Genomic DNA, 17,186 nt, shown 5'->3' with positions numbered 1-17,186 from the left:
ATCATTGATGCCCCATGAGGTGAGATCTTGTATGCAGCCCCAGACTGAGGGTGATTGACCATCATCTTGGGGCGGCAGGTGGTTAGAGTGTTGAACTAGTGTTGAACTAGTAATCGAAAGGTTGCAAGTTCGAATCCCCGAGCTGGCAAGGTACAAATCTGTCGTTCTGCCCCTGAACTGGCAGTTAACCCACTGTTCCTAGGCCGTCATTGAAAATAAGAATTTGTTCTTCACTGACTTGCTGAGTAAAATAAAGGTAAAATTTAAAATAAAAAAAATTCTTGAACTTCTTCCATTTTCTAATAATTGCGACAACAGTTGTTGCCTTCTCACCAAGCTGCTTGCCTATTGTCCTGTAGCCCATCCCAGCCTTGTGCAGGTCTACAATTGTATCCCCAATGTCCTTACACAGCTCTCTGGTCTTGGCCATTGTGGAGAGGTTGGAGTCTGTTTGATTGTGTGGACAGGTGTCTTTTATACAGGCAACGAGTTCGAACAGGTAATGAGTGGAGAACAGGAGGGCTTCTTAAAGAAAAACTAACAGGTCTATGAGAGCTGGAATTCCCACTGGTTGGTAGGTGATCAAATACTTATGTCATGCAATAAAATGCAAATTAATTACTTAATCATACAATGTGATTTTCTGAATTTTTGTTTTAGATTCTGCCTCTCACAGTCAGTGTATCTATGATAAAAATTACAGACCTCTACATGCTTTGTAAGTAAGAAACACTGAGTTTGCATGTTATCAAATACTTGTTCTCCCCACTGTGTGTGTGTATTATTTTGAATCATGGTGTACTAGACACCTGTCTGATTCGCGCCTATCTGAGTGGACTAATCCATTGTGGAGGCTGTATGGTTGGCACAGTCCGTCACTCTAAGACATGTGCTACTGAAATTGGATGTGGTTATGTAAGGACAATTGCTTTCTCCAACGTTGGGGTAGTGTCCATGGTTCTGAAACACATCAGTGCACTGTTGAATTGGCGCCTTTTCCTAGACCATGTCCATAATTTGGGTTATAATCAACATCCTAACTGTTAAATGAGCCCTGGCTTTATAAATCATCCATATAAAATATATATATACGAAAGTTTGTGGACACCCCTTCAAATGAGTGGATTCGGCTATTTCAACCACACCTGTTGCTGACAGGTGTATAAAATCAAGCACACAGCCATGCAATCTCCAAAGACAAACATTGGCAGTAGAATGGCCTTACTGCTACTACAGCTGCGCTAATAAACTGTAAGTGCTTTTATTGTGATGTCGAAACGTCTAGGAGCAACAACGGCTCAGCCGCAAAGTGGTAGGCCACACAAACTCACAGAACGGGACTGCCCAGTGCTGAAGCGCGAAACAATTGTCTGTTCTCGGTTGTAGCACTGCTTCTGGAAGCAACATCAGCACAATAACTGTCTGTCGGGAGCTTCATGAAATGGGTTTCCATGGCTGATCAGCCGCACACAGGCCAAAATCACTATGCGCAATGCCAAGTGTTGGCTGGAGTGGTGTAAAGCTCGCCGCCATTGGACTCTGGAGTAGTGGACATGCGTTCTGTGGAGTGATGAACCACGATTCACCATCTGCCAGTCCAAGGACGAATCTGGGTTTGGCGAATGCCAGGAGAAAGCTACCTTTAAAATATATATATTACCTTAATTTAACTAGGCAAGTCAGTTAAGAACAAATTCTTATTTTCAATGACGGCCTAGGAACAGTGGGTTAACTGCCTTGTTCAGGGGCAGAACGACAGATTTGTACCTTGTCAGCTCAGGGATTCGATCTTGCAACCTTCTGGTTACTAGTCCAACACTCTAACCTCTAGGCTGCTAGGCTACCTGCCGCTACCTGCTTAAAAGCATAGTGCCAACTAAAGTTTGGTAGAGGAGTAATAATGGTCTGGGGCTGTCTATCATGGTTCGGGCAAGGCCCTTTAGTTCCAGTGAAGGGAAATCTTAACGCTACATCATACAATGACATTCTTGATGATTCTGTGCTTCCAACTTTGTGGCAACAGTTTGGGGAAGGCCCTTTCCTGTTTCTGCATGACAATGCCCCTGTGCACAAAGTGAGGTCCATACAGAAATGGTCTGTCGAGATTGGTGTATATCTACAGAAATAAGACAGATCCTGCCTGTTGACTGTTTAATAGCCTACTGATTCCGTGGGCACCAAGATTCACGTAACCACATGTTGGATAAACAATTGCATATATTCAGCTGTTTTTAATCTTTGCTATACATTTGTTTCTTATTAGAACAGGCTCTGGTATTATTTATAGTTAATTTAGTGTTTACACTGTTCCAAATTGTCAGAATATAGTAACCCACATTTTTCTTGAGCTCCGTATTGTTATAATTACTATTATTATCATAATAAGTCATGTCATTATCTTTATTAGGCTTAGAATAGCAGCCTTGTATAACCACCATCGAGTTGTAGGCCTAAGAGCACATCCTGTTTATTCTTAATACCATAACTTACATCTATATTTCAATACTTCCATAGATTACTGTATCAATCATGCATTCATGTCATCACAGCATACCAGTCATTCATGATTTAAAATGCAATCAAGCGTTTTAGTTTTAAAATAACCTTTGAATAAACAATAAATCAACCGTTCCATTTCGGAAATTGCATTCATGAGTGAATGTGACAGTTTAGTATTTTTTGGAATAAAGGCTTCACAAAAAACTTCATTCTCTGGTGTGCTTATAATTTTAATGTTTACGTTGTTACACAAGTTCGTGTCTTATTATAATCTAACAGCACCTGTTTGGCACACATGATATGCAAACAGCGCCTCCTCCTTTCCTTACCTTTTTCTTGATCTCCAGTATTTCCCACAACTAATGACATTTATTAATGTCATCAGACTTCCCCTTTACCTCCTGAGCAACCAGTAAACATTCCCCCGTTTTGAGTTTGTCACGTCCTCTGCATCCGTTTTGCTGTTATGGTATTTGGAGTTTGTTATAACCAATTTATTGACGTGATTATGATATTCTATAGGTCAGGCCCTTTTGGTGACGTGCATGCTGTGCATACATATGACACGTAAAGAGAGCAATGGTTGAGGGAATAGGGAATGTTTTTCCTAATCAAATGAGGGATTTTGGTAACGTATCTTTTCAGTCAGAAGTGGCTGTAATTATGTTGCAGCTTCAACACAGACAGCGTGATAAACACGGTGGTGGTCTCTGCAGCAGGGAGGAGACTGAGACAACGGGTGCAGTTGCTTGCTGTCATTTAAAATAATTATACAGCGCACAAAATCTGAGCTTGACCGGTACAATCAAAACAATTGCGGTTGAACTCCCTCTAGTCAGTTGTGTGTCTTAATTAGGCAATGTCATCAAACAGTATGCTTAAACCACCAGACAAGCTCAGTGAATATGGTTGATTTGATTACAGTGCCTTCGGGAAGTATTCAGACCCCTTGACTTTTTCCACATTTTATGTTACAGCCGTATTTTAAAATGGATTAAATAAATAAATCATCATCATTCTACACATGGGTCCTCATAATAGAAATGTTGGCTAATTTATACAAAATAAACAAATACCTTATTTACATATGTATTCAGACCCTTCGCTATGAGACTCGAAATTGAGGTCAGGTGCATCCTGTTTCCATTGATCATCCATGAGATGTTAATACAACTTCATTGGTAAATTCAATTGATTGGACATGATTTGGAAAGGCACACCTGTCTACAAAAGGTCCCCCAGTTGACAGTGCATGTCAGAGAAAAAAAAACAAGCCATGAGGTCGATGGAATTGTCCTTAGCTCTCTGAGAAAGGATTGTGTCGAGGCACAGATCTGGGAAGTACCAAAACATTTCTGCAGCATTGAAGGTCCCCAAGAACACAGTGGTCTCCATCATTCTTAAATGGAAGATGTATGGAAACACCAAGATTCTTTCTAGAGCTGGCCGGCCAAACTGAGCAATCGGTGAAGAAGTGCCTTGGTCAAGGAGGTGACCAAGAAACCAGATGGTCACTCTGACCGAGCTCTAGCGTTCCTCTGTGTATATGGGAGAACCTTCCAGAAGGACAACCATCTTTACAGCACTCCACCAATCAGGCCTTTATTGTAGAGTGGACAGATGGAAGCAAATCCTGAGTAAAAGGCACATGACAGCGCGCTTGGAGTTTGCCAAAAGGCACCTAAAGGACTCTGACCATGAAAAACAAGATTCTCTGGTCTGATGAAACCAAGATTGAACTTTTTGGGCAAAATGCCAAGTGTCACATCTGGAGGAAACCTGACATCATCCCAACGGTGAAGAATGATGGTGGCAGCATCATGCTGTGGGGATTTTCTTAAGGGACTGGGAGACTAGTCAGGATCAAGGCAAAGATGGACGGAGCAAAGTACAGATATCCTTCCAATAGGACAACGACCCTAAGCACACTGCTTTGGGACAAGTCTCTGAATATTCTTGAATGGCCCGGCCAGAGCCTGGACTTGAAACCGATCAAACCTCTCTGGAGAGACCTGAAAATAGCTGTGCAGCAACGCTTCCAACCTAACAGAGCTTGAGAGGATCTGTAGAGAAGAATGGGAATATAGGTGTGCCAAACTTGTAGCGTCATAAAAATCCTGTTTTTGTTTTGTCCTTATGGGATATTGTGTGCAGATTGAAGCAATTAAAAATCTATTTTAGAATAAGGTTGTAACCTAACAAAATGAGAAAGTCAAGGGGTCTGATTACTTTTGGAAGGCACTGTATGTGGAAAAATACATTTAAAAATGTTAACCAATTGATTGGGATAAGATAACTCGAAAGCCCTCTCCTTGGGACTAATCTGTCTGTAGAATATGTTTCTCACGATATCCTCCTCCCTTCAGGAACATATGAAGACCTTCAACAGGAACAGACAGGTGTTCTGCAGCATCCTGACCAACCGCTGCTGCTCAGCCGTGGGGACTGTGTTCGATGCAGACACCATCATATTCTACGACACAGACCTCAACCCCAGCATGGACGCCCGCACCCAGGAGTGGTGCGACAAGATCGGACGATCCAAGGACATCCACATCTACAGGTAAAACACAAGAAAAATACATCTTGTGCCATAACTCTACATGCCATATTAGGATATGAAGAAATGCATACTGTTGTTGCTGCTGAAATGTAAGTCAGTGTGCGGTTGTTAACTTAGTGTCTTTATATCCCAGACTGGAGAGCGGGAACTCCATTGAAGAGAAGCTGCTAAAAAACGGCACAAAAGATCTGATCCGAGAGGTGGCTGCCCAAGGGACTGACTACACCCTGGCATTCCTCACACAGGTAAGATCTTTACCCACAAACCAACCAGACCCCAGCCCTCCTCTGACTGAAAACCATACTATATTTGGTTATTAAATACGCTGTGTCTGTGTCCAGCGGACCATCCAGGACCTCTTTGAGGTGGAGGCTGGCTCAGGGGAGAAGGTTGAGGAGTTTGTGGTTCTGCACCAGGAGCCGTCTCCCTCTGAGGCCATCTCTCCACGCGTGGCTAGGCCCTACATCCAGGCTCTCCACAGCATCAGCCTGGACGCCCCACCACCAGAGCAGCAGGAGGAGGATGACCTGGAGAAGGAGTTGCAGGTCAAAGAGGAGCCCTCTCAGCTGGAGGAGCTTAATGCTGTAATGGACCAGGTGATAAACACTCATGAAGTGCCGCCTTACAGTATGTTGTAGACTACATACCAGGGAGCTAGCACATCAGTTTGAACTAATACTGGATTGTCTTCATCATGTCCTCCCATTAGTTAACGCCAATAGAAAAATATGCCCTGCAATTCCTGGAGTATCTTCATGTCAGTGAAGACGAACTTGTTGCCAAGGTAAGACTTGTTAGAAGTTGCGTTCTCAAAGTATCACAAGACCACAATTACAAAAGTTTTATAACTTTAATAATACCTAATGTAATTTTCAGGAGCGACTGTTGTGTGCGAAGAGAGGCTGGGAGATGCAGCACCTCCAGAAACTGAAGGCTCAAGACAAGGAGAGGATGATCATTGAGGAAGAGGAGGATCTGTTCACCTACACCAGAGAGGATGCTTACAATATGGTAGGCTTTCACTCTCATTCATTATGCTGATTCTGTTTCAAAATATTTCTTAAACGGAAGTAAAGAAAACTACAAACTTGTTTTGCTCTGTTTGGTTCTTAAACAGTAAACTGTTTCCATAAGGAATGCCCCCTTGGTGGTCACAGTATTCAAATAAGAGAACATAGCCTGTAGTAGGGTTTCCATTGTAAATCAATGGTGACGTGAGCGATGGTCTTTGTCTCTGTTTCAACAGGAGTATGTGTTTGATGGAGAAGATGGCCAATCGGAAATAATGCCGGTAAGTCAGTCACATAATATCTACATGATCATATCTACCTATCCTGAGGTAAATCATAATGTAGTCCCATATTTTCCATGAGCCTGTCAGCTGTATGTTAACCTATGGCTCTGGTTGCAGCTGTGGACTCCACCTACCCCACCGCAGGATGACAACGACATCTATATCGACTCTGTCATCTGTCTGATGTACGACTCTGCTCCCATGCCGGAGTCCAAACTGCCTCCTGTCTACATCCGCAAGGAGCACAAGAGACTCAAGATGGACCCCTCGGGTAAGTCTTTTTATTCTTGTAACAAACATTAAAGTATGGTACATTGTGTATAGTGATGCACTTGTGAGCTCTGTCCTGTGTTTTCTGCCCAGCAGCGGGCAGGAAGAAGAAGAAGGGTCATGGGGAGACAGTGATTCCTCCTCGCTCCCTCTTCGAGAAGGCCAGCATGCTCAAGGTGCGCCGAGAGGGCAAAGACCAAAAGAAGAACTTCTCCCTGAAGCAGCAGGCGCCCTTCGCTAAGCCTCTGCCCTCACTGGTCAAACCTGCCATGGAGGCCGGACAGGACAACCCAGAGTGGCTCATCAGTGAAGACTGGGCCCTGCTACAGGTACTAGGCTGGCTGCTACTGGGATGGCTTGTTTTACCCAATACTGTGGTTGGTCTAAAGAAATGTCTGTTATACTGTATGTTTGCTAGATACTCTTAGATCAGATGAGGTGAACTGAAGAATACTTAGAAGCTAAGCTACTTGTAATCAACATAGTCCAGTCATTTATTCTGTTAGTGATGCAAGTGTCACCTCTCTCTGTGCGTGGCAGGCTATGAAGCAGCTCCTGGAGCTCCCTCTGAATCTAACCATCGTGTCTCCGGCCCACACCCCCAACTGGGACCTGGTCAGTGACGTGGTCAACTCCTGCAGCCGTATCTACCGCTCGCCCAAGCAGTGTCGCAACCGCTATGAGAACGTCATCATCCCCCGGGAGGAGGGCAAGGTGAGAAGACGTGTTCGTAAAGCCCTGAGTGGCACCAAGATCTCATGTTGTTTGAGCATTCAGATAATTCAACCATACTGGTTTTGTTATTCATTGTAGTTGGTGTATGAGGCGAATCCTAAGAAGAAAACCAAGAGCATATACAAGGTACTTTGCAATACTCTTGCAGTTTACAATGGTCGTAATGTTTGATGCTCAGAGCCCTCTTCATTGACCAGCGTCCCTCCTTTTTCCTCCACCAGTCTAAGAACAGCCGGCCGCTGCGCACCTGTCAGATCTACACCCAGGATGACAACGCTACACACATCCAGCTCTACAACAGCCGCTTTGAGCTCATGAAGATCATCGCCAGCAAGAGGAGTCCCCCCATCAAACCCCTGTAAGCACTCAACATGATCTTTCCTCTGTACCTTGAAATAAGGCATGTTGTGTCATCAGCCTTATGATAAACATGCTCAGTGTTTAAACTATCAATTAAATGTTTGCCTCTTCAGTCTGGGGATGAACCCATTCCAGAAGAACCCCAAACATGCATCCGTCCTGGCAGAAAGTGGGATCGGCTATGACAAGCCCCTCCCTCCCATTCAGGTGGCATCGCAACGTGCTGAGAGGATTGCCAAGGAGAAGAAGGTGTGTACTGTTTACTGTATATTCTCTCTGGATTTTGATTAATGGCTAAGTTTGCAGTGTGACAGTCAGGTCTGTTGTCATGGTGGTATGCACTCTGATCTTCAACATTGCTTATCTGTCTGTGTGCCGTGTCAGGCCTTAGCCGAGCAGCAGAGGGCTCAGCAGCTAGCTCAGCAGGCTGGAGCCCCCCAGGCCGTGGCCGGTGCTGCCCAACCCCAGGCTGGGGCTCCCGCTGCAGGCCAGGCCCAGGCCCCAGGGGTCCTCCAGGCCCCTGCTGCGGTAGGATCTATGGCTTTACCCAACACCGCTGTCCTGGTGAGAATGGGGAAAACATTGGAATTTTCAATGTCAAACCAAGTTGTTCTTTGTGGTAAAAAAGAGTTGTCTAATGAGTAAAATTGCATAATTTAGAAATATATATTTTTTAAGATTGTTCTGTTTTTCAGGCTGGAGCCATAAAGAATGCTGCCGTGGGAACAACCATTCAAGCTGGTGGGTTTTCATGGCACACACATTGATCATTACAAAAACATTTAGTCTGTAATCCAACTGTTTGTTGGTTTGGCAATGCCACTGTCAGCCAGAGAAATATGCTGAGAAGGATTATCACCACAGCAAGCAAGGTACTTAGAGTCAAACAGAGAGGCCTGGATGTGATCTTTACGGTCAGGGCCCTCCGCAAGGCTCACAAAATAATGTTAGACCCTGTCCACCCCCTGGACCTGGACTTTGATCTAATCCCCTCTGGGTGCAGGTATAGGGCACCCCTCAGCAGGAAAAACAGAACTAGACAATGATTTGTGCCAAGTGTGATATCCCTCCTAAAAAGCTCGGGCTAATGTTCCTATCGACTCAGCAAGGTCAGCAGGCTTTAAAATATATATATGTATGTTATGTTATGTATGTGTGTGTGTGTGTGTGTGTGTGTGTGTGTGTGTGTGTGTGTGTGTGTGTGTGTGTGTGTGTGTGTGCGCGTGTGTGTGTGTATATGTGTTATGTCACTGTTACGAAAGTTATATTGTCAGTTTAAATGTGTACATGACACTGCAACAACATTTCCCCATGGGGACAATAAATAAAGTCAGTAAGAGTCATTTCTTATATCCTTTCAGCCTCCGTAGGGGGGAACCTGATTGTGAACACAGTGGCTGGAGTTCCTCCAAGTCCGTTCCAGGCCAACAAACGGCTGGTATCACCAGGTCAAGTCATACCAGGAACCCTGTCTGTAAGTCACTCTATTTATTACCTCTGCCATTGCGTCACTCTACTCTTTCCCCATTTTTGTATTATAACACACAATGACCATTGTTTGAGGGTACAGTATTCAGAAGTCTTGCTGACAGAGTGAATGGTCCTAGGAGGTGTTGGTCTGGTGTAGGTATCATGAGGCCCTGTGCTCTTGTCCCTCCTTCAGCCTGCCAGTGCAGCAGGTGCCCAGGTGGTCCACTCCCAGCAGAGAGCCGTACCTGCCACTGCCGCCCCTGGGGAGGTGGTTGCCATAGCTACGGGTCAGGGTGTCAGGGCCGTTACCCCGGTGACTGCCTCTGCGGTGGTGACCACCACTCTGACCCCAGTGCAGTCCCAGACCCGCTCCCTAGTCACACCAGGTACTGCACACATTGTTCACACTGAACACCCAATCAATCAAATGTATTTATATAGCGCTTTTGACAGCAACATTTATCATTTAAGTGCTTTATAGGAAGTTAATGAAGTGCCATGTCCACTGGTTTTGTGATACAACTCCTCTCTCGCTCTGTCCCCAGCCACAGGCATGCAGCTACCTCAGGGCAAGCCCATCACCCAGGCCCACCTCCACATGCTCCGACAGCAGCAGCTCCAGCAGCAACAACAGCAGGCTGCCTCGCCACAAGGCATCAAGGCTGTGGGAAAACCCCAGGTACTGTACAGAGAAGCCTTTCATTCACTGTATGGCCTCCTAGAATTAGCTTCTTCTGATACTCACCCACTACTCACACTCTGTGACTAATACTAAGTTAGCCGTTTTGTCTTGTAAAGTAAAAATGGAGAAACCATGCATTTCAGCCAGCCCTCCAATGATCAGTACAGACATTCAGTAAACCGACCCTTTAACTCTCTCCTTGGCTATAGGAGCTTCTGAAGATACACAAGCAGAAGCTGCAGATGGCCCAGCAGCCGCCCGGAGCCGGCCAGCAGCCCGTCCAGGTGCAGCCAGCCAATCCCCAGGCAGCCCAGGCCAACCCCCAGCTTGCCGCTATAGCTGCCGGTCCCAGAGCCGGAGCTGTGCTGGCTGGCACCACCGTAGCTAACCTGCAGGTGGCCAGACTGGTAAGGACCAACTTCATCACCTTCTTGTTTTTTTCTATAGTATATAGCCTGGCCTAGGGAAATATGCACCACTGTGTTGTGCTGATCTTTACTACTTTCAGACTGGTAAAGGCCTTTGCTGAGATGTGTCCATTTTGAATAATGATCTACTAGAGGTAACCCGGTTTGAGCATAATTAATGATCCATTGAAAGTGTTTGACAGTGTGTCTTTACCTGTGTCCAGACACGGCTGCCCACCCAGGGTCAGATCCAGGCCCAGCCAGGGCAGACGGCCCAGGTGACCCTCACCAAGCCCCCCGTGGTCTCTGTGCCCTCCGTGGTCTCCTCTGCTGGCGTCACCACCCTGCCCGTCACTATGGCTGGCATCAGTGTAGCCATTGGACAGGCCCAGAAAACAGGTGGAAAAACCCTATTCTATATATTCTATAAACCCTCCTATTCTCAGCAGCTAATTTGAAACGTTCATAATCTGCTCCTCTTAGTACAAACATGCATTCTTTACCAATGATAACACACACATACCTTCACACTCTCTGTTCGGTTACATGTCCTGAGATTGTCCTGTCCCTGATCTTGCTTCCTGTCTTGTAGGTGGGCCAGTGTTGACGCCCCCGTTCCCCCAGATGCAGGTTCAGCAGCTGCTCCAGATGAAGAAGCAGCAGGTAGCCGTGCAGGCTGCAGCAGCCCTGCAGAAAGCAGTACAGCCAGGACAAGCCTCTGTGCAGCAGAAGGTGGGGCTCTGGGGGAAAACAGAACCACCACAGTCTACGCAACCACACACATATTTACAAGTAAAGAGCTGGTTCTCTTGTTGTTACTGTAAGGGTATGGGCTGGTCAGAAGTGCATTTCAAATCTCAACCGAAAGTGGTGCTCTTGAAACTACAACGAAGTCTATCCGTAGTTGGAAATCTGATTATGAAAATGTGCCCCGTGAATTATTGTCAGAAGAACCAATCTTCAGTCTAGTTGTGGTCTGTGTCTTCTCCATCAGCTGGGCACCCAGCAGATGACAGTACCGACTACCCAGCAGCAGAAGGTAACCTATGCTGCCACCACCCAGCTACAGCCTAGCATAAAGACCCAGTTCTTCACTACTTCAATCGCCCAGGCTGGGAAACCCACTGGGGCCCAGCAAATCCAGGTAGACACACGCATCTTCCTACTCAGATAGTCCAACCCACTGGCCTTCAGGCACTGGGTCTTAAATGTGTAGAGCTATTATCCAGAGGTGTGAGGAATGCTAACTGCTTTCCCCTGTATATTAGGTGGCTAAGCTCCCCCAGATAGTGCAGGGGCAATCCACTGTGGCCAACATCCAGCAGATCGTATCATCTCCACAGCAGGTAAGAGCACTAACCCACATAGAAGGGCAGTATCATGCAGGATTTTTACGAGGTGAATGGAATGAAAGATGACGTTCTGCTTCCTGTGTCCTTTCATGACTATTCACTTCATGACTTGAATACAAGTCAGCTTGGTTAAATTGCACAAATAATTTGTATAATTTGCGTTGTGACATTTAGGTAATTTCCCATAAATTGTTGTGAAATATTATGACAGTGATTAGAGGTGTCAAGAGGGCAGCATAGTCTGGTAACATTGTAGCGGTATTGTTAAGGAGGGGTAAAGATAAAGCCTTTGTTGGGGCGCCAGACTGGTATTAACCCTGCTGATAGGAAAAGAGTAGGATTGAGTACCTCTACCAGACACGCACATCAGCAGAAGAGACTGCCTTTTTGCCAAATCTTTGTCTTTACCCCTCTTTGGGCCTCCCGGCGTCACTACAGATTCTGGTTAGATTCCTGGCTGTCCTGAGACCGGGAGACCCATGAGGCGGCGAACAATTGGCCCAGCGTCTGGGTGAGAGGAGGGTTTCACCGCCTGGTATGTCCTTGTCCCATCGCACTCTAGCGACTCCTTGTACGGTGATTCCTTGGACACATTGGTGCGTCTGGCTTCCGGGTTAAGCGAGCAGTGTGTCAAGAAGTACTGCAAGTCGTGTTTCGGAGGACACATGGCTCTCGATCTTTGCCTCTCTCAAGTCCATATGGGAGTTGCAGCGAAGGGACAAGACTGTAACTACCAATTTGGATACCACGAAATTGGGAGGAAAAAATAAATAATATTTACATGCAAGAAAACAAACATACAAACTCAGCAAAAAAAGAAACGTCCCTTTTTCAGGACCCTGTCTTTCAAAGATAATTCGTAAATATCCAAATAACTTCTCACATTTTCATTGTAAAGGGCTTAAGCACTGTTTCCCATGATTGTTCAATGAACAGTACCTGTGGAACGGTCGTTAATACACTAACAGCTTACGGATGGTAGGCAATTCAGGTCAGAGTTAAGAAAACTTTGAACACTAAAACTGTGAAAATCACCAAAAGAAAGATGCCCAGGGTTCCTGCTCATCTGCGTGAATGTGCCTGAGGCATGCTGCAAGGAGGCATGAGGACTGCAGATGTGGCCAGGGCAATATATTGCAATGTCCGTTCTGTGAGACGCCGAAGACGGCGCTACATGGAGACAGAACGGACAGCTGATCGCCCTCGCAGTGGCAGACCACGTGTAACAACACCTGCACAGGATCGGTACATGCGAACATCACACCTGTGGGACAGGTACAGGATGGCAACAACAACTGCCCGAGTTACACCAGGAAAGCACAGTCCCTCCATCAGTGCTCAGACTGAATAGACTGAATAATAGGCTGAGAGAGGCTGGACTGGGGGCTTGTAGGCCTGTTGTAAGGCAGGTCCTCACCAGACATCACCGGCAACAAAGTCGCCTATGGGCACAAACCCACCGTCGCTGGACCAGACAGGACTAGCAAAAAGTGTTCTTCACTGATGAGTCGCGGTTTTGTCTCACCAGGGGTGATGGTCGGATTTGCGTTTATCGTCGAAAGAATGAGCGTTACAGAGGCCTGTACTCTGGAGCGGGAGGGATCGATTTGGAGTTGGAGGGTCCGTCATGGGCTGGGGCGCTGTGTCACAGCATCATCGGACTGAGCTTGTTGTCATTGCTGCAATCTCAATGCTGTGCGTTACAGGGAAGACAACCTCCTCCCTCATGTGGTACCCTTCCTGCAGGCTCATCCTGACATGAGCCTGCAGCATGACAATGCCACCACGCACAGAACGAGCAGTATGGCTGATTTCCTACAAGACAGGAATGTCAGTGTTCTGCCATGGCCAGCAAAGAGCCCGGATCTCAATCCCATTGAGCATGTCTAGGACCTGTTGGATCGGATGGTGAGGGCAGGGCCATTACCCCCTAGAAATGTCTGGGATCTTGCAGGTGCCTTGGTAGAAGAGTAAATAACTGACGGAATAAGGAATAACTGACGATTCTCACAGGAATAACTGACGAGTCTGGTGCAGTCCATGAGGAGGAGATGCACTGCAGTACTTAATGCTGCTGATGGCCACACCAGATATTGACTGTTACTTTTAATTTTACCCCCTTCCCCCTTTTTGTTCAGGGACTTCAAATCCCTGAGCTGTCAAGGTAAAAAATCTGTTGTTCTGCCCTTGAACAAGGCAATTAACCTGATTTAATGTGACCCTCTTCCTGTCTCGTAACAGATCCAGCCCCAGACAGTGGCCCTGACCCAGACTACATCCTCAGCCCAGCCCCAGGTCCAGATGATTCCAGCAGGCACAGCCACAGCCCAGGTGGTTCAGCAGAAGCTCCTCCAGCAGCAGGTGGTGACTGCAGCTGCCTCGCCTCAGATACAGACCCCTCCTCCTCACAGCCCAGCCCAACAGGCCTCAGTTTCCGCTGCAGCAGAGTCCCCAGTACAGCAGCAGCCAGCCAAGGGCCAGGCTCGCGGAGCGGCCATGAGGGGCAAGACCCAGGCCAAGCCCAGCGGGGGCAGCAGCTAGATGCCCACAGGACTAGTTAGAGCTCCCCTTTCATCTAGGCTAAGCAGGACATCTCATCAGTGTAAATGCATTCAGTGACTGAGGAGCAGCATTATGAAGAGATCCAGCGTTATGAAGGAGTGGTGGAGTCCAGTCTGATGTGGCTGTGTTGAATCTAACCTGGTTTAAGGAACTGCTCCATGTAAAGGAATGACCTGTCTTTTAAGAGTGTCATCATCTATCTTCAACACAGTACTGTAACTGTCGGCTGTTTCCTTAGCGACTGTTTCAGAAGGTCTCCCCTGGAGGAAACCTGGACCAACATCTAATATAAGATCAGAAAAGCAGAAAAATAATATTCATGGCTTTTTTTAAATTGATGAATATGTTAATGTTACTCCATAGATATCCTGTGGCTATGGGCTGGTGCATAGCTCATTTGGGGAATGTCCATTTGAATAATGTTTTGTGTATTCATACATTGTCCCTGTCTGCCTTGATGATATTATTCTCATGCTTACCGTTTATGTCTGTAATTTCATAGTTGGTAGATATAGAAAACACCCTTCTTGTTAAAAAAGGTATCTTGATAAAGTAATGCATATTAATGAGACTACACCTCAGTAGTACAGATGCATTGCATTGCCTACCAGAAGGATAAAGGTGGGAGGACTTCCGTCCTCATACTAATTGTCATTGTGAAAGTTATGCACAGACATCAACGCCCTGAGTCTTTAGTGAATGCATTTTTACCTGTAGAAACACATTCACGTAACCCTTTTCAATGTATCAATTTAACATTGACAGAAGTGTCCCTAAAAGTTAGCTCCTTAATTGTTTGCATAAGAGGGAGCTTGCCAGGTCCAAAACTGCCCCAATCGTGATTGTATCACAGTTATAACGACCACTGAAAATACATGAAATAATCTGAATGTAACATTTAGTTGTTTTTTTGTAACCTTCAGATATTTAATGGATAATAATGCATTTTCCTTCAGTCGATTATGTTTATGTAACAAATACACTGTAAACATGTACTTTAGTATATTGTGTTTTCTCATAAATATGCCATTTTTTTATTGATGTTGAAGAAAAAAAAACTGTAAATAACAATGAAAAAGGAAAACATTTGTACTTGTAAAGTAGTTGTGTTTTCATTGGATTTTTTCAGCCTAATTGTAATAAAGTGTTTTGTTTTTATACACTATCTGGTCTGACCTAAGTAGTGATAATCATATCTTTATGTTGTAAGTTTGAGCTATGTAGTCTGAAGAAAGCTTGTGATTGTGTCTCTGGCACCCTACGTTACCTACCAAGGCAGGCAGTATTACCACTGCACTGGATAACCTAGCTATCTATAGTGGCAACCAGCCAATATTTTCATTACATAAAGTGCATTCGGAAAGTATTCAGACCCCTTGACTTTTTCCACATTGCTACGTTACAGCCTTATTCTAAAATGTATTAAATTGTCGCCCCCCCCCCCCTACAGATAATAACCCATAATAAGAAAGCAAAAACAGGTTTGTAGATTAAAAATAAAACAATGTACTAAAAATAAAATACTGATCACATTTAAAAATATTCTGACTACAGCCTTAAGTCTTCTTGGGTATGACGCTACAAGCTTGGTACACCTGTATTTGGGGAGTTTCTCCCATTTTTCTCTGCAGATCCTCTCAAGTTCTGTCAGACTGGATGGGGAGCGTCGATGCACAGTTTTTTTCAGGTCTCTCTAGAGATGTTCGATCAGGTTCAGGACCGGGCTCTGGCTGGGCCATTGATGGACATTTAGAGACTTGTCCCGAATCCACTCCTGCACTGCCTTGGCTGTGTGCATCGGGTCATTGTCCTTTTGGAAGGTGAACCTCTGGAGCAGGTTTTCATCAAGGATCTCTGTACTTTGCTCCGTTCATCTTTCCCAGGATCCTGACGAGTCTCCCAGTAACCGCTGCTGAAAATAATTCATACCGCATGATGCTGCCATAACCATGCTTCACCGTAGGGATGGTGCCAGGTTTCCTCCAGACGTGAAGCTTGGCATTCAGGCAAAGAGTTAAATCTCGGTATCATCAGATCAGAGAATTGTTTCTCATGGTCTGTTTCTCATGTCTTTAGATGCCTTTTGGCAAACTCCAAGCGGGCTGTCGAGCCTTTTACTGAGTTGCTTCCGTCTGGCCACTCTGCCATAAAGGCCTGATTGGTGGAGTACTGCTGAGATGGTTGTCCTTCTGGAAGGTTCTCCCATCTTCACGGAGGAACTCAGGAGCTCGGTCAGAGTGACCGTTGGGTTATTGGTCGCCTCCCTGACCAAGGCCCTTCTCCCCCGATTGCTCAGTTTGGCCGGGCAGCCAGCTCTAGGAAGTCTTTGTGTTTCCAAACTTGTTCCTTAAGAATGGAGGCCACGGTGTTCTTGGGGACCTTCAATGCTGCAGACATTTTTTGATACCCTTCCCCCAGGTCTGTGTTTTTTTCCAAATCATGTCCAAGCAATTGAATTTACCACAGGACTCCAAACAAGTTGTAGAAACATCTCAAGGATGATCAATGGAAACAGGATGCACCTGAGCTCAATTTAGAGTCTCATAGCAAAGGGTCTCAATAAGTATTTAAATAAGGTAATTTTTATTCTTAATAAATTTGCTAAAATGTTCTACACTTTTCGCTTTGTCATGAGGTGTTTTGTGTAGCTTAATGAGAGGAAAAAATAATTGTATCAATTTTAGAATAAGGCTGGAACGTAATGTGGAAAAAGTCAAGGGGTCTGAATACTTTCCGGATGCACTGTAAAGTTGATTTTTTATAACATTTCCTGTGATATAACCGTTGGGAAATAATGGGTACTACTACCGTATAATAGGTTAAATCAAAAGATGGAATATGCTGCAATAGATGAAAGCCTTCCTCAGTGTTTTAGTCATGAGGGAGAAAAGAAAGCTCTCAACAGCGCTGTCTGTTTTCCCCTGCTGGCTGCTGACAGTGGCAGATATATCAGAAGATAAAACATTTATTTGGGAAGGAGGGCAGAGATTCA

The 17,186-nt window shown here is 45.4% G+C and overlaps 1 protein-coding gene across 7 annotated transcripts in view; it reads left to right on the top strand.

Annotated features, from left to right (window-relative positions):
- Positions 1-15,359, top strand: part of ep400 (E1A binding protein p400) — a 36,501-nt gene extending 21,142 nt beyond the window's left edge. For 4 of the 7 annotated variants that reach the window (XM_064967043.1, XM_064967025.1, XM_064967029.1 and 1 more), the window contains 23 exons: positions 4,866-5,062; positions 5,196-5,307; positions 5,404-5,658; positions 5,772-5,846; positions 5,939-6,073; positions 6,309-6,353; positions 6,474-6,627; positions 6,720-6,955; positions 7,167-7,340; positions 7,440-7,487; positions 7,583-7,719; positions 7,835-7,970; positions 8,106-8,285; positions 8,417-8,462; positions 9,083-9,195; positions 9,385-9,577; positions 9,737-9,870; positions 10,083-10,280; positions 10,505-10,679; positions 10,873-11,072; positions 11,275-11,424; positions 11,549-11,626; positions 13,874-15,359. In XM_064967043.1, the coding sequence (XP_064823115.1) occupies positions 4,866-5,062; positions 5,196-5,307; positions 5,404-5,658; positions 5,772-5,846; positions 5,939-6,073; positions 6,309-6,353; positions 6,474-6,627; positions 6,720-6,955; positions 7,167-7,340; positions 7,440-7,487; positions 7,583-7,719; positions 7,835-7,970; positions 8,106-8,285; positions 8,417-8,462; positions 9,083-9,195; positions 9,385-9,577; positions 9,737-9,870; positions 10,083-10,280; positions 10,505-10,679; positions 10,873-11,072; positions 11,275-11,424; positions 11,549-11,626; positions 13,874-14,173 (3,471 nt within the window). In that variant the 3' untranslated portion in view covers positions 14,174-15,359. The remainder of the gene's footprint in view (positions 1-4,865; positions 5,063-5,195; positions 5,308-5,403; positions 5,659-5,771; positions 5,847-5,938; positions 6,074-6,308; positions 6,354-6,473; positions 6,628-6,719; positions 6,956-7,166; positions 7,341-7,439; positions 7,488-7,582; positions 7,720-7,834; positions 7,971-8,105; positions 8,286-8,416; positions 8,463-9,082; positions 9,196-9,384; positions 9,578-9,736; positions 9,871-10,082; positions 10,281-10,504; positions 10,680-10,872; positions 11,073-11,274; positions 11,425-11,548; positions 11,627-13,873) is intronic. The other 3 variants (XM_064967058.1, XM_064967035.1, XM_064967051.1) reach the window with 3 other exon arrangements.
- Positions 15,360-17,186: the final 1,827 nt, after the last annotated feature.

The sequence above is a fragment of the Oncorhynchus masou genome, chromosome 1, assembly GCF_036934945.1.
Source record: "Oncorhynchus masou masou isolate Uvic2021 chromosome 1, UVic_Omas_1.1, whole genome shotgun sequence".
NCBI lineage: Eukaryota > Metazoa > Chordata > Actinopteri > Salmoniformes > Salmonidae > Oncorhynchus > Oncorhynchus masou.
The sequence above is the reverse complement of the archived record's forward strand: the minus strand, read 5'-3'. Positions and strand labels throughout refer to the sequence as shown.